Source organism: Ptychodera flava, chromosome 18, assembly GCF_041260155.1.
Source record: "Ptychodera flava strain L36383 chromosome 18, AS_Pfla_20210202, whole genome shotgun sequence".
NCBI classification, from domain to species: domain Eukaryota; kingdom Metazoa; phylum Hemichordata; class Enteropneusta; family Ptychoderidae; genus Ptychodera; species Ptychodera flava.
Genome location: NC_091945.1, coordinates 13,010,808 through 13,032,227, shown reverse-complemented (window position 1 = coordinate 13,032,227; position 21,420 = coordinate 13,010,808). Strand labels below are relative to the sequence as shown.

Below are 21,420 nucleotides of genomic sequence, written 5' to 3'. Positions count from 1 at the left end.
ATCAAATTTCTTGCATGCACATGCACTTGTAACCACCCTTGTATAACAAGTACATAGAAATGAATTATCAAACGTCTATAGGATGATTTAGCTAGTTTTGGAAAAAAAATATTATTAGTTCTCTCATATACTACCATATATTGAATCAACATTTTCGATGAAATTCCAAAAATAAAATTTCTTGCACAAATATGAACTTGTAACCACCCTACTCTAATCAAGTACATTTATATCAATTATCAAACGTCCATAAATGCACAAATATTGTTAGTTTTATTTCGAAAAAAAAAAATTGTTCAAAGTTCTGTCATAGACTAACATGTATAGTGAATAAATATTTTCGAAGAAATACAAAAAGTCATTTCTTGTACACACTTGCACGTTTTTGCACTTCAAGCAAAGAACATTAACATATATTATCAAACATAAATAAGTGTACAGATATAGTTTGTTTTGTGGTGGAAAATTGTCAATAGTTTACCCGATAGACTCCCATGTATTATGATTAGATCATGTCCCTTCAAAAATACGTGCTTGGTAAATTGTGACCTTTCATCCGCAAAATGCCAGCTCTCCCCCTGTAATTCTGTCCCTATTTTACATGACAATTAAAACAATTGTAATGTAAGTTATCTGACACTGTTTCAGAAGTTCTTGGTAGAATACTGTAGTGGTTGGGGAGGATCAAGTTTTAGAATGTTGGAAAGGGGAGGGTCCTACACTTTAGACACGAGGATGGGAGAAGACACATTTTACAGTACAGGTGTGCGCTGAAATCCCCGGCCACCCCCCTGTAATTACTCAAGGCTCCCTTATGTCACTATATATGTGAAGACTTAAAGGAAAATGGCTATAATGTAAAACGCATAGCAGCTTTTTCATTTGTATTCAGAATAAATAACTTTATGGCTTAAAATGGACGCATGTATCTGACAATTACTAATCATAATGTCTATTCTTATAATGTAGATATCAGAATCAAATTAACTCATAAAAAGTATTGCCTCATAAGTGGTATAAGTTTACTGTACTTGTAAGAGACAGTCTATATTATGGCGAGACTGTGCTACACGCCACCCCACACATCAACCTCTCTTACTAATCAAGAGGTTTTTAATTTACTTACTCGCTAACGAATACAAGAAGTATCTATCTATCTATCTATCTATCTATCTATCTATCTATCTATCTATCTATCTATCTATCTATCTATCTATCTATCTATCTATCTATCTATCTAGCTAGCTAGCTAGCTAACTATCTAGCTATCTAGCTAGCTAGCTAGCTAGTTAGTCAGCTAATCAAGGTCAATTTCCTTCCTATCTGCCTATCCTACCTGCCTGCCTGCCTCTCTGCCTCAGTGCATATCTCCTTCGCTTCCGTAAATATTCGGTATAAATTTCTGTAGCCCAAATGATTACGCCCTTTACGTATAGATAAAAGTTGCGGACACTAAATCTAAGACACCGACTTTTCCAATCCGTTTTTAGTTCAACACTAAGTTTTGCTTGCATCACAAGATGTCATAACTGTGATAACGATCATTAAATGAAGACATGGTAAGGTTGAGGCACTTTTAAAATGAAAAAAAATCTGGATGAAGAAATTTGCAAATCACAATAATGACATTTCGGTAAATATTATATAACGTCTTTTGCAAAAGCTAAAAACAAAAGCAGACCAGGCTGAGATGTTTTTCAAAGAATGAGTGACGAAAGATAGTTTCCTTACAGTAAAAGCAGAGCGGGGCAGCCTTTTGGAATCTTCGTGCAGTGTAAGAATAGGACCATAATTATATGAACATCAGAGAGTAGGGGGGCTGTCATTTCAAAATTCTTTCTTTCAGGGTGTTGGGAGTTTCAGCTCATTAATTACAGGATGTTCAGGCTTCAAATTAATGAGGCCTGCAGGCCTTCATGATCATTGAGTTATCCACGGCCATCGAGTCACCTCATATCTCTAATCCTATGTTTTGCATACATATACGTATGTAAATATATTAAAATTATCATCAGGTATGACAATTAGCGATTTAACGAAGCCATCCTAATTCCCCCAACAAGCAGAGCTTTTCATTTTTAGAAGCTGGGCAAGCTTGTGACAAAAATGTCGATTTTGTTTTAATGATGGAAAATATAAGGGTTGTCAGAAGATATTTAATTTGAGAACGAATCATTTTACCGTTTCGTGACGAGACCATGGGAACATGGCCAACTGCCGCAATTGGAACTAATTTGGGAGAATCAGATCTTCATATTGTTCAAATTTCTCAAAAGTGTTCGGTGCCCCATAGCTGAATGTAGCAATGTGACAAATTACTCATAAACAAGTGTACATATGTAAGGGTGATCGAGTCACTTGCTACGTCATCATAGCTGCAAACAATAGAACGCGCACTCTACGACGCGCGCTTCCACTATACGGGACCTAGACTCTCCACAGTCGCTGTGCCTTGTTTTGTGCGCGCCCACGGTGGGCCTGCATTCGAAGGCAGCTGTGCAGCTGTGAGCACGCGCTGCCAGACACAGCGACTGTCAGTTCTTGCAAGTATATGAATATTCATAAGGGTAGTGACGTCAAAAGAAACACCTATCTAACTGGGCGGAGTAGTAGTAGCCGGTAGACCTATATACGCGGTATGTTTTTATTTTTCATTTTTCATTTTATATGGCTATGGTACTTGCCATTTTGTTTTGATTAACGGATGTGTGGTGTTCTCTAAAGTACCCGGATCAGGCAGAAATCCGACCGGTCGCTTGCAAGAACGTCCAGACCCTGGGATTCGCGCCGCGTCTCTGAAGGGCGCACGCGTGTACCAACAGCATGAACAGGGAAGACCGCGAATCGCAGGGTCTCTGCCAGACTATCGAAGGCTGTGCAGCTGTGAGCACGCGCTGCCAGACACAGCGACTGTCCGTTCTTGCAAGGATATGAATATTCATAAGGGTAGTGACGTCAAAAGAAACACCTATCTAACTGGGCGGAGAGAATATATACTAGTAGCTGGTAGACCTATATACGCTGTATGTTTTTATTTTTCATTTTTATTTTTATTTGGCTATGGTACTTGTCATTTTTGTTTTGATTAACGGATGTGTGGAGTTCTATAAAGTACCCGGATCAGGCAGAAATCCGACCGGTCGCTTGCAAGAACGTCCAGACCCTGGGATTCGCGTCGCGTCTCTGAAGGGCGCGCGCGTGTTCCAACAGGGAAGAACGCGAATCGCAGGGTCTCTGCCAGACTATACGGGACCGTGCTCACTGTAAAAATTACACCGTGGTTTTGATGGAAACCTATCTTCATACAACTTATTGTCAGAGCTTTTAGCACGAAAGCGGACGTTGATAGTGATGATTGAATGATCTTTATATTATCTTCGAGTTGTACGTTTTAAATGTTTGAATGTTGATATATTTACAAAGTATTTAAATTGTGATTTTTCCCATTTGGGAAAAGGCTTGGTCATTACTCTTAAGTTTGCAACAGCTTTAACTGTTGTCTTTTGAAGGCCTGGGAAGTAATAATTCAAATTCTGATGCACATTTTCAGCGGAAAAACTTTCATTTATTATTCAGTGTGGTTCACATGTAAATAAAACAAGTGCAGCATTTCAAGAAAGGAAATGAAAGTAAATAAATCGGGTTGGGCAACGCTTAAGGGAGATTCATAATTTCTGTCATTCGAATGGGCTAAAGTGGGTGTATTTCAAATCCTTCTAGCTGCCAAATTAATCTGTGACATATTGATTTTTTTGTCGTAACCTCATCCTCACATATAAGTCTTACTGTTAGAGAAAAATAACGAAAATTGTTAGTAAAAACTTTAGTGGCTCGATCACCCTTAACCCTTTGAGCGCCAAAGTCTATTTTTGTCCCTTTGTGAAATTAACCTTAGTCAATTTTTCTCAAATTTTTGCCAAAATTTTAAGAAAAAACTGTAGCCAATGAAATGTGATGTCCATTTGGTCCAAAATTATCAAAAAGTTACAGAAAAATTCATAAAAATTGGTAAAATTTTGCACTAAAATTTTGGCAGGAGAAAGTTGCAGCGCTCAAAGGGTTAAAAAAGAAAAGCAGATGAAGCGTCAAGTTACATTTGCAGATTAAACCGATATTACTTCACTATCCAATTATCCCAAATTAGTTCCAGTCATGTTCTCGAGACACGTTGGACAGAGTCATTAAAGTGGGAACTTTAATCAGTCAATCCAGACCAACTGTTGAAGTAGGCACGCTAAACTATTCATCATGGTTAAAAAATTATCTTAGATTATAATTCATATGTACGGTGATTCCTTTATTTTTCACTGATTCGAATTTAAACAATTGATGCTGTCGCACAGAATCAATACCTAATAATAGTACATAATATTGGTCTAGATTGCACGTTCTGAAGTATGTTTTGAATCACTATTGGCTTACTGTACAAAACAGAACAAACAATCTGTAACTATTTTAAGGTAGTATGTACCTCCAAATTGAAAGACATTAAATTTCCTCAATGATACTGACCATTCTCTTTCAAAATAATAAAAAACATATAGGGGTCACCGTGTAAATTTTGGTACCGGATAAACAAATTACCTCAACTTGACCAATATTTCAAATTCAAAATAGCCGCCATCCTTGTTTTAACTCACAGAGGAAAGGTAAAGTTTTCGATTTTCAAAAAATCTAAGCCAGCCTGTTAAAATTTTCTTGCTCAAAGGGTTTTACAATGAGCCCCGACAAGCCGCCAAGCGGTAGATCAGAAAGGCATTGTAAAAATTGAGAGTCAGAATATGTCCCGGAAACGTGTGGGAAGTCATTGACAGAAAGAAAACAAGACATCTCAGCATAAACTCGATGCTGTTGTTCATAGACTGAAAAGTAAAGTGAAAAGCAAGATGCGAATTTCCTGCCATTGATTGAAATTATTGATAGAGCCTCACAACACTCATTGCCATCTCCCGGCTGGGTCCGAAGAGGCACTCAGGTCCGAAAAGATTGTCCACTTCTAAATTTGATTCTACTTGTCTCCTAAGAAACAACATAGACAAGGGCGTCGACGTCTGTCGGCAGGTTTTCGTTCATGGTGCTGACAATGTGCTACACGCCACCCCACACATCAACCTCTCTTACTAATCAAGAGGTTTTTAATTTACTTACTCGCTAACGAATACAAGTAGTATCTATCTATCTATCTATCTATCTATCTATCTATCTATCTATCTATCTATCTATCTAATTATCTGTCTATCTATCTATCTATCTATCTATCTATCTATCTATCTATCTATCTATCTATCTATCTATCTATCTATCTATCTATCTATCTATTATTATCTAATTATCTAATTATCTAATTATCTATCTATCTATCTATCTATCTATCTATCTATCTATCTATCTATCTATCTATCTATCTATCTATCTATCTATCTATCTATCTATCTATCTATCTGTCTGTCTGTCTACTTTTCTAACAACTCTATATGGCGCCTAACATCTACAGTTAAAAATGCTCAGTGGCGCTTTGGCTGATGACGAGAAGCATTAAAATGCTCTCTGAAAGATGTGAGTTTTAGGGAGAGTTTTTTCTCGTCCAAGGGTATAGGGTTTCAGAGGACAGGAGTTACTGAGGAGAATGCGCGGCGAGATTCCTTCATCGGTGATGAAGAACCCGGTTGAAATTAAGTGCCTGAGGTTTTGTGGAGAGAGTCCATTGACCGCTTTATAAGTCCTTATAAGTGATGAGCAGAAGTTTAAACACAATACGACGACATAAAGGGATTAAGCCTGTGAAGCTGCTTAAGAACAGACGTAATATTGTCCGATTTCTTAGTTCAAGTAACAATTCTGGCTGCTGTGTTAGAGCACGCTGTAAACGCTGTAACGCAGCATCGGGTAAGTCATGCAATAAAGCATTGCTGTGATATATAGTTCAGCTTTAAAGGTACATGTATCACAGTATGGACAAAGGAATCTTGGGACAAATACTTTCTGATACGTCCGATTTTGTGGAGAAGTACAACAATGGCACCGCAGATAGTACTGCCATATTGTTGGAATGTTTAATTGTTGTCAAAAATAACACCAATCTACCTCGCAGATGAAGCAGACACGATAGAACTACAACAGATGTTGGTGTCTCGGGGTGGCGACGATGAATGATCAAATTGGAGCAAATTAAAATGACCCTCTTCTTGGAATCGTTCAACTTCAGAGGTGTAAACTGTCAGCTCTACGCTATTTACCTGCGATATGCCGTAAAAAGTTTAGATAATTCAAAATCGTTAAGACATGAGTTGATAAGGTCTTGCCAATATTTTCCTTCACCAGCATTGAATTTAAGTCGCACAAGCATCGAAATATCATTTAACAATTATTTTACTTTATGAATAATGATACATATATTCAGTCTCTAAAGTTTCAAGTACAATACATTCAGTAACGCTACAATTGAACCACGAGTCTGATGGAATTGACAGTCCTTGCGAACTTTATTGTTGTGTTGAATATTTGCCAGCACGAAAAAAAAAGTTAAATGTGAAAACACCCTATTATTGAGAGCAATCACTGGCATTTCAATCGAATGCGTCATCTTTTGAAATTTGAAGCACACCGAGGACTCAAAAATGACTGACATTTGAGTTTGTACATGTCGATAACGTCATCATCAAGAAAATTCGTATAGGTTGCTTTGGCAATTGTCTTTAGTTGCACGTATACACTTAAAGGAATAAAGACAAAGTTAAAAAACCTTCAGGTGTGTGGAAACAACAAGATCTTTGCTGTTAATTAAGCAGGTAATGAGATGAAGGTACATGTCCGTGGATCAGGAATACATCTTTACAATGGAAGCCTATGTCTCCACAAGGCTTCGTAAATCTACCGTACGATGGTACGAGCGATACCTAATGAGTTTAACCTCGATAAGGGAAGCTCTATCATATGCCTACTTCGTGAAAAAATAGAAGAGAGATTGACAGATGTTCTCATGATTGACTTCGACTTCCTCTCCAGATTGACAGCTGCACGTTGCAGTCTCCAGGGCCCTCGAATTTGTTTTTCAATAGAACGTAACTATGTTACCTGCAAACCAGATATCAACACGATCAAGGGGTTCAAACTTAATTGTGTACCACTGTATACCAAAAGCGTTAGATACATTTATTTATGGCAATTACATTTGCCCGTTTTATATGACGGTTTGTTTCATAGTGATCCGAGCGGGCGTTTTTTAAGATTAAAGAAACCACTTTATGTGAATAGGACTTTACCGCATAGCTTTTCTGCCTACAAATCTTTGTTTACAAACTTTGTAAAATTTACTTCAACATCTGCGCGCTTAAAGAATGTCACGCTGTAGTGAAAAAGAAGTTTCGACTTCGAATCTTCAATGGACGTTCCATAGTGAATGGAAACAATCAAGTAATTTCTTTGCATTATTGAGCTGGCTTACTTTTGAATTTTTAGTGACTGGAAATAAAAAAATACTTTGTCCTCATATGTTTGCTATAACACGAACAGTATGTAAATTCTTACATTGTATCGAGTTGAAGTCGCATCACATATACAGTTTATTTGTCTTTCTCTCATGGCCATTAGTCCTTTACATTTAATTTACTTTTCAAGTGACATCAGCATTAATTTTTCTACCATATTTTTGGGGACGAGTCTTCCTTGAACATCGGTCTTTTAACATAAGATATTGCGTTATGAATATCATGAACCTGATAAATAAAAAATGATAAATAAATAAATAAATAAATAAATAAATAATAAATAAATAAATAAATAAATAATATACAAGTAAATAAATAACAAGTCAATAAAAAAATGAATAAATGAAATGAATTGATGAATGAATGAATGAATGAAAAAATAATAATTATCATTATTAAAATAAATAAAAAAAATTCTATACTGCAAAGAATAGCTGCAGAATTGTTATAGATTCAAAATGACGCAAGACTGGTTGTGTACACTATCGTCTTGAAATTTGGTCGTAAATACACTCGTACAACGTTATCACTGAGCTGTGTTTCATGTGGGTTTTCTGTAAGAAACATTCTGGATTTATTACGTTAAATGATAAAAGTAGTTCAGTCAGCTTTAAGTATTCACGACTTTATGTTAGGTTGCCCGCCAATTCAGGTAATCTTACAAAAAAATTTCATCGATGAATCTGCGTCTGTGTAACGGAAAGCTTTGACCTCTGTAAATATGTTTGCGATAGTACAAATAAGCTATCGTGGTGTCTTTAAAAGGAATATATGTGACAATCAAGAAAAGTTCGAATGAATTCATGAAACATCTTGGCTAAACTGGCATCGTGTTGACGCATGTTTACATTTATACACAGTCAAAATGGAGAGAGGGTTTATATTGTAACATGGCCAATCAAGTTCAAGTCCACTAATAATTTAATTTGGCCTTTCTGGTCAGTCGTTTCTTTGTTTCGTTATGTGCAATGACGACCGTCATGGTTAGAGTAGAACTACTGTTTTTAGGCCAGTATGTCAATAAATAAATAAAAAATTAATAAGTAAACAAATAAACAAGTAAACAAATAAAAATATACCATCTTATATTATCTTATTACTCATGATTGTGTATAACTACAATGTACAGGCCAAGCATGTCAAACAAATAAATAAATAAATAAATAAATAAATACTTAAAATAAAAAAGAAATTCCCATCTTAAATTCTTTTACCTTTTCGCGTGATTGTGTAGATCTGCAATTTATAGGCCAAGCATGTCAAATAAATAAATAAATGAATAAATAAATAAATAAATACTTAAAATAAAAAAAATTCCATCTTAAATTCTTTTACCTAAAGTGTACACCATGTAAACTAACACCAATGCTTACTGGTTGATGCTTAACCATACTTTCCCATTGATGTCTTTATCCTGGTTGGGGTTATTCGGAGTCAGAGTTCTTGTAGCCCTTCGACTTTGTTTTTGGTAAGAGCTCATTGTTTGTGATTTGTCTTAGCTTTCCTGCAATAATTTCGTTTTCTTTGCTTTTCAAATGTGTTTCAAGACGTTTAATAACAGTAACGTGCATATGGTTGTAAATACTCAGGGCATGTCTGCATATTTCATCGCCGTTACCGGCACGTGCGGCCCGCTTTGCTGCAAAGCGTTGATGAAACTCATCTGGCTGTCTATTGTTCCCCTAGGAAAATAGAGAATCAGAGCCGGGTTAATTGCCATGTTCCTTGACGATTTGTTGGAGATTAGCCAGTGTGTATCAGTTAGGGCTTTAACGTCATCCGTTTGTGTTAGTCCGTAAAGCTGCCATGCGGCTCAGCCATTTGCAAAAGACAACAGTCTGATAGCGCTAGCTTCTACAGGATGAGCCTGACCACCGTTATGATCGAGAACAATAGAAGCCTGGCCGGATTAAAAGAAGAATAATGGCGCACGAGTGTCTGTTGATACTAATTATGGCCGTACAATTAATTAATTAGGATCCTTCAACAGTGATTATCATTCAGTAATTACACTTCAAAAGAAACGACAATTTTTATGAATAGCCTGCACACTGTCAGCACCATGAACGAAAACCTGCCGACAGACGTCGACGCCCTTGTCTATTTTGTTTCTTAGGAGACAAGTAGAATCAAATTTAGAAGTGGACAATCTTTTCGGACCTGAGTGCCTCTTCGGACCCAGCCGGGAGATGGCAATGAGTGTTGTGAGGCTCTATCAATAATTTCAATCAATGGCAGGAAATTCGCATCTTGCTTTTCACTTTACTTTTCAGTCTATGAACAACAGCATCGAGTTTATGCTGAGATGTCTTGTTTTCTTTCTGTCAATGACTTCCCACACGGGGGACCATTTTAAGGTAAAATGCGTTTCCGGGACATATTCTGACTCTCTATTTTTACAATGCCTTTCTGATCTACCGCTTGGCGGCTTGTTGGGGCTCATTTTAAAACCCTTTGAGCAAGAAAATTTTAACAGGCTGGCTTAGATTTTTTGAGAATCGAAAACTTTACCTTTCCTCTGTGAGTTAAAACAAGGATGGCGGCTATTTTGAATTTGAAATTTTGGTCAAGTTGAGGTAATTTGTTTATCCGGTACCAAAATTTACACGGTGACCCCTATATGTTTTTTATTATTTTGAAAGAGAATGGTCAGTATCATTGAGGAAATTTAATGTCTTTCAATTTGGAGGTACATACTACCTTAAAATGGTTTACAGATTGTTTGTTCTGTTTTGTACTGTAAGCCAATGGTGATTCAAAACATACTTCAGAACGTGCAATCTAGACCAATATTTTGTACTATTATTGGGTATTGATTCTGTGCGATAGCATCAATTGTTTAAATTCGAATCAGTGAAAAATAAAGGAATCACCGAACATATGAATTATAATCTAAGATAATTTTTTTAACCATAATAAATAGTTTAGGCAAATTAAAAGCGTGCCTACTTCATTAGTTTGTCTGGATTGACTGATAAAAGTTCACACTTCAATGACTCTGTCCAACGTGTCTCGAGAACATGACTGGAACTAATTTGGGATAATTGGATAGTGAAGTAATATCGGTTTAACCTGCAAATGTAACTTGACGATCTGCTTTTCTTTTTAACCCTTTGAGCGCTGCAATTTTCTCCTACCAAAATTTTAGTGCAAAAATTTACCAATTTTTATGAATTTTTCTGTAACTTTTTGATAATTTTGGACCAAATTGACATCACATTTCATTGGCTACAGTTTTTTCTTAAAATTTTGGCAAAAATTTGAGAAAAATTGACTAAGGTTAATTTTATAAAGGGACAAAAATAGACTTTGGCGCTCAAAGGGTTAAGGGTGATCGAGCCACTAAAGTTTTTACTAACAATTTTCGTTATTTTTCTCTAACAGTAAGACTTATATGTGAGGATGAGGTTACGACAAAAAATCAATATGTCACCAGATTAATTTGGCAGCTAGAAGGATTTGAAATACACCCACTTTATCCCATTCGAATGACAGAAATTATGAATCTCCCTTACGCGTTGCCCAACCCGATTTATTTACTTTCATTTCCTTTCTTGAAATGCTGCACTTGTTTTAGTTACATGTGAACCACACTGAATAATAAATGAAAGTTTTTCCGCTGAAAATGTGCATCAGAATTTGAATTATTACTTCCCAGGCCTTCCAAAGACAACAGTTAAAGCTGTTGTAAACTTAAAAGTAATGACCACGCCTTTTCCAAAATGGGAAAAATCACAATTTGATGAGAAATATGTCCTTTTCAAATTATTTTGTTGGGTTTTTAAAATACTTTGTAAATATATCAACATTCAAAAATTTAAAACTTACAACTCGAAGATAATATAAAGATCATTCAATCATCACTAACAACGTCCGCTTTCATGCTAAAAGCTCTGACAATAAGTTGTATGAAGATAGGTTTCCATCAAAACCACGGTGTAATTTTTACAGTGAGCACGGTCCCGTATAGTGGAAGCGCGCGTCGTAGAGTGCGCGTTCGAATTCTATTGTTTGCGGCTATGATGACGTAGCAAGTGACTCAATCTCCCTTACATATATACACTTGTTTATGAGTAACTTGTCACATTGCTACATTCAGCTGTGGGGCACCGAACACTTTTGAGAAATTTGAACAATATGAAGATCTGATTCTCCCAAATTAGTTCCAATTGCGACAGTTGGTCATGTTCCCATGGTCCCGTCACGAAACGGTAAAATGATTGGTTCTCAAATTAAATATCTTCTGACAACCCTTATATTTTCCATCATTAAAACAAAATCGACATTTTTGTCACAAGCTTGCACAGCTTCTAAAAATGAAACGCTCTCCTTGTTGGGAGAATTAGGATGGCTTCGTCAAATCGCTAATTGCCATACCTGATGATAATTTTAATATATTTACATACGTATATGTATGCAAAACATAGGATTAGAGATATGAGGTGACTCGATGGCCGTGGATAACTCAATGGTCATGAAGGCTTGCAGGCCTCATTAATTTGAAGCCTGAACATCCTGTAATTAATGAGCTGAAACTCCCAACACCCTGAAAGAAAGAATTTTGAAATGACAGCCCCCCCCCCCTACTCTCTGATGTTCATATAATTATGGTCCTATTCTTACACTGCACGAAGATTCCACAAGGCTGCCCAACTCTGCTTTTACTGTAGGGAAATTATCGTTCGTCACTCATTCTTTGAAAAACATTTCAGCCTGGTCTGCTTTTGTTTTTAGCTTTTGCAAAAGACGTTATATAATATTTACCGAAATGTCATTATTGTGATTTGCAAATTTCTTCATCCAGATTTTTTTTCATTTTAAAAGTGCCTCAACCTTACCATGTCTTCATTTAATGATCGTTATCACAGTTATGACATCTTGTGATGCAAGCAAAACTTAGTGTTGAACTAAAAACGGATCGGAAAAGTCGGTGTCTTAGATTTATTGTCCGCAACTTTTATCTATACGCAAAGGGCGTAATCATTTGGGCTACAGAAATTTATGCCGAATATTTACGGAAGCGAAGGAGATATGCACTGAGGCAGAGAGGCAGGTAGGCAAGTAGGATGGGCAGATAGGAAGGAAATTGACCTTGATTAGCTGACTAACTAGCTAGCTAGCTAGCTAGCTAGCTAGATAGATAGATAGATAGATAGATAGATAGATAGATAGATAGATAGATAGATAGATAGATAGATAGATAGATAGATAGATAGATAGATAGATAGATAGATAGATAGAGAGATAGAGAGATAGATAGATAGATGACAGACCAATTGGTTGTGATGGATGGGTACATAGCTGGATTGATGGGCAAATGAGATCAGTCAGATTCGTATGTTTGTTTGTTTGTTTGTTTGTTTTTACATATCACCATAGGTGACAGGGCTCTCAGTTTACAGCAGCAGCTAAGTTACAGAATACGACTTGAAGTCTGAAGTTCAGCTCATTAACACAAATATTATTGGCATACACAATTTTAGAAGTTGGACTCAAGCATTCAATAATTTAAGTTTATAAATTATTCGTAAAATAATATGCCAACAATAAATATAGTACATCTGATTAAGATCTTGAATTTTGAATTGAAACAAACACTGTTTTACTGATATTCCCCAATTCTACATGGTGTTAATAAAAACCGCTAGAACAATGAAGATAAACTTAGACACAGAACTTTTGATATATCACTGATAAAATGGACAAAACGTATAGGGGAAGGTTTTTATCAACTTTATCTCAGTGCAAATTGTTAAACTGGACACAAATGTCAAAGGCGAACCAAGGACTAGAATCACGTAAACAGTCAATATCTACAACCACTAATGCAAAAACCAGGGAATTCAGGACTGTTGCTTCAATCGGGCGTGGTGAGACGTCAAGCGCATGCGCTAAAAAACTATGTTTGAAGTACTTTGAAAGTTACGCTCCAATCCCCATGACAATATTACATTACGTAATCGCCTTCAACTCCACAAATGACACTAGATCCGTCAGAGCGATCCTAACCACCAACCATCGTCGCGTGGCTTTTGATTGGCTGAAATGTATAACCTCTAGGATATGCGCTGTAGTCATACAAAGCACGTGCAAGGGACGTGCAAACTACACCGATAGGCCGCCTATTCAAAACAACAGCGAACGCCAAAAACCTCTCATTCCATTCAGCTTCTTTGATTGAAGACTTGCAGAAACTTCGATTCCGACACTTTGCGATGGACTTTTACGGGCGGGCAACCAACTTGATCCAGCCGCCAGGCATTGCCGCAGTGACATCGGTCAACCATTCAGCGACTCCCGCGATGTATGCGCACGCTCCTTCTCTCACATCTTTCCCGGAGATGTACTCTTTACAGGGACATCGTCGTTCTTTCCTCGATTTGGCTCCATCAAGCCCGTATTCTGACCGGTACCACGTCGAGGCTCGAGACTCCGCAAGCTGGTAATTACACAATTCACAACACTTTTTACCATCCTGTTAATTTCCCCATTTCTGTATTCCTGGGTGACAAGCCGTGGTCAGATATTTTCAGATTCCCCTCCCCTCAGAGAAATGAAAAAGATTTCTTTAAAATTATGAAGGACAAGTGCTTGATGAACAATTTTTGTGAACAAAACATTCTCCAATTTTTAAAAAAGTTGTTTGTCATGTTTTCATTCTAAAATGCAATGTTGATTTTGTAAAATAGATGTAAAAACAGTTAAAGTGCAAATTCTTGTGCCGTAAGGTTTAGACCCAACAGATATTCTTAATTTTTATTTTATTTTTATCTTATATTGTGATTTTGTCAATTTCAAATTTGTTTTTTGTCTGACCTATGTATTAAATAAAAATGATATTTAATTTGAAAATGTGTCATTTAAGATAACGAAGTGCGCACACCTTGGCAAAAAAAGGGGATTGAAGAACACAAATCATATGCTTCTTTTGAATAAGGAAAATTAATTTTGTCAAATCCTGCAACACGATGTTTTGACAGAAATTTACTGGGCTGCTATGTTTAAAAAGTTTGACTTCGCATTGTCAAGTCATCGGTTTCTTTCTATTGCTTTTGACATTGTATTGAAGTTCTGATCACCTAAAAACGTCTTCAAGTTTTAATCTTTACCTGACTTTTACCTCCATGGCTTGCCTCTACCTCCATGGCTTGCCTCTCACACCAAGGGTTTTCACACCGCTGATGCACGCTTTTGCTTCAATGTTCTGTCTGTTAGAGAGACCCAGTAATGCAAAGCTGTCTAGAACACATGCATGGCGTGAACAGTGTTTGTAAAATAACAAAAGCTTTAATCCTATTCCAATTGATATATTTTTACTCGTCTGGTTAGTTAATTTTAGGCCTTTCATCTTGCGTTGAATCGTTCAGTTTCATCGCGTGCGTCCGTTAAATACCAGCGTGTTTTGTTGTCTTTCTTTCACGGTGTGGCCACCAAAATCTTCGCTAACGAGATTCCCGAAAATACAGATACTGATACAGATACAGATAATGATTCTCGACATAGCGTAACTAAAATCAATACACTCAATTCGTTAAGTTTCCTCTCCACCCCCTGCCTCCGTACCCCAACAAGGAGGAAAAGAAGAGGACATATTTTGTAATCAGTTAAAAAATAATCATTACAGTAATGGTTAGTTTCAGATCAAACTGGTTAGGATAATCAAATGACAGAAAACAGCATACTGTGTCACTTTGCCGAACATAAGGACCAGACTCGAAAAAATATGTTGTTTGTTTTGTTTTCTGAGCAGGCGAAGCAATCCGGATATCTATGGTCTAAGTGGATCACCTTGCTCGTTTTCCAGCCATGAAACTGCTGTAAACAGTTTGCTCACGCTGCAAAACGTCGTCTTTCGTCCTGGCTATGCTAAGACTGGGGGCAGTACATCGGGCTCTTCGGGCGACTTACCAAACTACGATTTCACGCTGATTAAGGATAATGACGACGCCAAATCATCGAACGAGGAAAAGGTAGGGGAACTTTGAGATTGTGTGAAGAAATTTCTCTGCGGACTGTGACCAAGCATGCTTAGAGGAGTCAAACCCAGAACGATAAAATATGACTCACGGTCCAGCAGAAATCTTGAGGACTTTGGAATTTTTTAACAGAAAATACAATGGTCATAAAAAGTGAGGTATACCTACCTGCCTACCTACCTACCTACCTACCTACCTACCTACCTACATACATACATACATACATACATACATACATACATACATACATATATACGAACATACATCAGATACATACATGCTGTTAACACATGCGTCGACATGCACACGTGTAGAACACAAGCGGCTCATACAGAAGCTTATAGTCCGTGAGCTGGAGGGGCCCACCGTGCACCCCCCCCCCATAAACCTACTACGTCGGTATTTTTTGTTCTTTGGGATCTGCTGAACTAAACGTACAGGCAGGCATACCCACATTGACAAATTATTAAAGGGCATTATAGACCTCATCGGAAAATAACCTTAAAACATCATGATGGCTTGAAGGAAAATATTTTTGTTTCTTTAACATGAATATTTAGTTCTTTTCACTTCTACACATTTTCATCAGGTATGCGGCCGATCCTCGCCGATTATCAGCGACCACAGCGTTCAGCTGCAGTTGCCGACACGTTACCCGTCTTTCAATTCCCTGCCTTCGTGGGATTGTCTCTCCACGTCAACCAACCGATCGTTTTCCACGGGTAACGGTGGCTACGTCCAGGTTGACCAGCCAATCTACAAGGCGTCTGTACGAGATAATCCACACAGCATGAAGATGTCTCACGCGGTACCATACACCGAGTACGAACAATCTCTATGTTTGTATCTGTAATTTGTCTTCTTCGTCTAGTTTCTCTTTGTTTTGTCGTATTTTATTGATATTTTCCACCATCTCATTTTTTCTTCTTGTTTTCCCTTTCTTTTTAAAAAGCGCATTCGTGACGTTTTTCAATTTTCTCTGGCACAGAGCAAGACGTTACGGAGACTTTATCAAGCTATGCATGCTCACTGAGCGGTTCTTATCTTTGCTATTGTCTTTCTAGTGTGTCCTTTCAATGAAAGACCTAAGTTTTGACAATACTCTGTGTTCCCTCAGTCGACATCTTGTCAAGTCGACCATTTCCCCCGTTTCTTTCTCATTAATCACAATTTTTAGATTCATTTCGGTTTTTTTCATTATTTTATCTTCAAAGTGTTCTCCTTCCTCTGATCAAATCTTTCATGACCGTTGATGTTAAACGTGTTTAGTTTGTGTAAGCGAGCGTGACTTTAAAGTAGCTTGATCATAATCAAATCGCATTCACTGATCCCTCGCGTTGACCTCACATCTATCTTCACAGACTAAACGGGGTACACGCCACAAGGGTCGCCTGCGTAGACGGGACGGAATCAAGCCCTAGACAACTCATCCGACGACAGTATCCGCCAACAGCTCCGGGACTCACCACGCGCCATGGCAAGAACCAGTGCAATATCTGCGACAAGACGTACGCTAGACCCAGCACACTGCGGATACATCTGCGTACCCACTCTGACGAACAGCCTTACCAGTGTCAGACATGCGCCAAGACGTTCAGCCAGGCCGCCAACTTAACTGCCCACATGCGCACACACAGTGGAGAAAAACCGTTTAAATGCGGTATATGTGAACGTCGGTTCTCTCAGGTAAGTCAGGCTTGCCCCAAGTTGTGTGTTTAAAGGTTAGACTTTATTTTATTTTTATTTATTCTATTTGGCTTTATTTAATGGGGGTAGCCTGGTAAACCGTACTGAGAGTTTATCTCCCCCAGGGCCCTCGACATTACAACAAATCTAAAATGCAAAACAACAAAAACAGTTTTCAAAAGTATAAGTACAAACAACCACATATAACAACTGCCACATTTAACAGGAAAAACAAGAAAAAATTAAAATTCTGCTCAATATTGTTTTAAATAACTGCTTTTAAAAGAGACAAGTGCCTTAGAAGATTTGACTTCTGTGTTCAACTTATTCCACTGACATTCGGACCTCTCAAACTTTTGAAATACGTCTTTGATCTACTACTTTTGGCGATTCATTTGAAAATCCTTCAGTAAATTTTATTTTCGCCCGCAATTTTTATGTGTGAGAATCAACAATGTAAATTTCCCAGGGATGGCGGTCGTTTTGAATTTCAAATGTCGGGAAATACGTACCGGAACATTTGTTTCTCTGGTGTAAAAGTTTGCATGTTGACTCCTTATGTTTATTCATGATTTCGTAAGGGAATTGTTTCAAGTTTACTCTTATTAATAGGAATGCTGAAACAAAAGTTTAAGTCTTACAATTTCGAGGTGTGTCGAGGCTTCACAACATAACAGAGTAAATTGAAGGAGTAAAATTTTCAACAGACTGTCATGTTGAATGTGGGCTACCGCGTACGCCCGAGTTAACTTCAAGACAAATGCCCAGCGACTAGTACGCGAGTCTACAGGTGAGTGTAAGAAATTCACAGACGCATGCGCGAAAGAGAAATCTTAGAATCTCTTTTATTCTGCAGTTTTAGTTCGTTTGTCTGTAGGTTCTGTAAGTTCTACAAAGTAGTCTTTACACACCCTTCTTCACTTGCTTTGTCTATGCGTCGACCTACATCGTACCTACAAGGTAACATCAATTCGTGTTTCAAAGAAACGAAGTGATCTTGCTAATAAATTAATTCAGTGCAGCAGTTGCTTTGACGAATACACATTCAAAATAGAAATGCCATTTTGTATGAAAACTTCAGAAGTTTACTGATGACACTAAGTTTAAGATTTAAGTTTAAGATTTCCAACAAACGAGTAAGATGTTATTTATATATTGAGATGTAATATTTTTCACAAAGAAAATATCTAACTCGACCAAAACTTCGTATGTTTGTCTGTCCCTTTTTAGACCGAACTTAGACGCCGAATTGTCCTTTACGTAAATTCATTACTAGCGGAACCAACCAACCGATAAAAATAAAAGATTTAATTATTCCTTATGTGTGTTGGTAATATGTGTTCACTAATTATTCTAATTCTCTCGTCTCCCCTTTTATTAGAGTTCCTCTGTCACTACGCACATGCGCACTCACACAGGGGCGCGTCCTTACAAGTGTAACTTCTGCGACAAGGCCTTCGCTGACAGCTCCACTTTGACCAAGCACAGACGCGTTCATACCGGAGAAAAGCCGTACCGTTGCAAGCTCTGCTATCAGGGATTCTCCCAGTCTGGCAATCTCAACCGTCACATGAAGGTACACGACAACTGATTTGACAACTGATTTAGGAATCTCAAGTCTGATTTCCGACCTGAGGAAACCTGAAGATGCCTTGTTCGGGCTTACATCGCCACTGTTGCATTGTCCGCTCCGAGAGCAACCGAGGAAGTTGCCCTATTTAAACCTCAACAGTAATAGCATTATTTTAGATGTACTTTCCTCGTGTCAATTCGATTTTCTTGACTTTTACTCAACTCTGTTATATAAATTGGTATAGTAATCTAGATACATGCGTTTGTGATGATTTCTCGTACTCAAGACTACTATCACAGAGGTCATTCACCTTGCCGTCAACTTTGCATTTATCTACGGTGTAATCTTTGAAGACATTTAGCCACCACTCTATTTCTTTATCCCACTGGCATTGTTTTGTAGTATATTAGAATTATCTGTTGATAAAGTAAGCCCAATGGTATAATTGAAAATGTATTTCTCAAGACAACACACAATATGCTTAGTATCTATCACGCAGTTTGTTGCTCCCATAGAAATAACTCACATGTATTGGATTTGACGGAGGTGCTGATGCTATGTATAAATTTCAATGAAATGAAAAATGGGGCGATGTCCAACCAACATAATCAGAATCTGATTAAAATACATGTCTTAAAGACCTGGTTATTTTATTGATTTATATGTTTAAAAATGTAACACTTTTGTGGTATTTATCATTGTTTTGTAAAAACAGTTTGGACAAATTTTACTGTATAATTTTTCTGCACTACAAGTGTTTAGTCGCATGAAGAGTGACACAGAGTCCGAGTTTTGCTCTGTCTCTGACAAGTCTGTAAATAGCTGCTATTTAGTGTTACGAATATTCACATTTCCTGCATGGTATAGGTCAGACACAGGATCGTATCTTGAAATTTGTTGGTTATTTGCCTGTATTCACGTGAGCCTTACGTCTGCTTGAAAACAGTAATAGGAGAGTTATGTCTTTTATGTGCGAAACAGTTGAAGGTAAAAGAATAGTGCTAATCTGGATAAGATCGAGTCACTTATTGTAGAGTCGCACGAATATCCTATTTTAATGTTTAAACTTTCGTTCGTGTTTCATCAATAGACCATCATTGATAGATCATTTGACTGAATAAAACTAAGCTGTAACACCGAACTTTTGACTTTGATTTATTGAAACTTTGGATGTTGCTCTGTAACACTGGTGATTTCACAGCAAGTCTTCTCCCGGGCATCGATGAAACGACGGTATGAAACGGGTCATTTTTTATGATCCTTGGCTCTTTTTTATAATCCGTGTATTTCTTTAGGTGTGGATCCACCAAATTGAACCAAATACATGAAAAGTCCGGCCAATGTAGTGAATCGTCGCTGTTATTCATTTTCACATCAAAATTGACTTTTTCTCGAGGCAAAGTGATGAATTTTCGATACCGCACAAAAACAGCTCATTAGCATTTAAATATTCAAAAGTCCTGCATCACTGATGAAAACAAGGTCAATTTATTAATAACGGGAGAAAGTTGGTATGTTTTGATTGGTTAATTGTGATGATTGACAGTGTTTGACTCTTTCTTCCCCTCATTTAATTAATGTTCTCGAGCGACACAAACAGTGAAATGTGATAAAAGCCTTTTTATCACGAAATATTACGATGCGGGGTTTCGTCTATCCTGGTGGTATGGGCGCTCTAAGCGTAATTAATGATAATTATAGGTTTTTTGAAGTTATCGCGAAGCCTTACAAAATCGTCGATGTATTCATTAGTAACTAATACGAAATCGGCTGTAAGAATTGTGGAGTCTGAAATAGAACATAAAAATAAAATAGAACAAAAGTCGCATATCAAGGGGTCAATATTTCGTCTTTGTTTCGAAACGGAGGGCCGGGTTTCATCTAATCATTAGACCTTTGCTTCAATTTTGTTCCATAAACTCGAGCTAGAATAGAGTTGGTTCCGAATATAAGCTTCTTGTTGATGTATTTCTTGTTTTCAGTGTATAAATCACACATCTTTCAATGATTTAAGTACCAGTTCTTCAATTACCATATCTATCTATCTCAATTTATGATCGAACGTTAAGTTTGGTAAAAGTTTTTTTTTGTAAAAGTTCTCATTGATTAAGCTTATCTCTACCTCAAGTTGTTCCACTCAACCGGATTAACTGTTGTACGATCGCATACTGAATATGTTCTTCTTTGCTGGTATGATTATACTGAGATAGCAGCATTTCCTATGGACGTATATTCTTCATCAAAGGATTAAATACGTGAACCATTTTAAACGGACCTGGCCATTTGAAGTCAATGCCAACACTTCAATCTTTAATGTAGAATACGCCTCGGGGACAGATATTTGGACTCTAGAACTTTTACAATTCCTTTCTTTTACAATTCCTGATACACCATTTATGGGGGTTCATTTTAAAGCTCTTGGCGTAAGAAAACTTTTCGCTGTCGTAGTTTTTCGAAAATCGAAAATTTTATTTTTAATTCATAGAATTAACACGGGATGGCGGCCATTTTGAATGTCAAATATCGGTAAATCGATATCTTGGGAAATCTGTTTGTCTAGTACCAAAACTTGCACGGTAACCCCCCAGTTTTATTCTTGATTTTGAAATATTCCTTGAGGAAAAATTGAGCAAAAATTTAAATCTTTCGCTTTTGGGGTGCACAATTAACCGATTGAAGCCGTTCTGATCGAATATTA

At 37.2% G+C, this 21,420-nt stretch overlaps 1 protein-coding gene across 1 annotated transcript; it reads left to right on the top strand.

Moving 5' to 3' along the window:
- The first annotated feature begins 13,516 nt into the window (after nucleotides 1–13,516).
- LOC139116892 (uncharacterized) lies at nucleotides 13,517–19,880 on the top strand. Its single transcript, XM_070679624.1, has 5 exons — nucleotides 13,517–13,929; nucleotides 15,238–15,457; nucleotides 16,053–16,285; nucleotides 16,825–17,149; nucleotides 18,531–19,880. The coding sequence occupies exons 1-5, from the start codon at nucleotides 13,703–13,705 to the stop codon at nucleotides 18,738–18,740; spliced, it is 1,215 nt and encodes a 404-aa protein (XP_070535725.1). The 5' UTR covers nucleotides 13,517–13,702; the 3' UTR covers nucleotides 18,741–19,880.
- The last annotated feature ends 1,540 nt before the right edge of the window (nucleotides 19,881–21,420 follow it).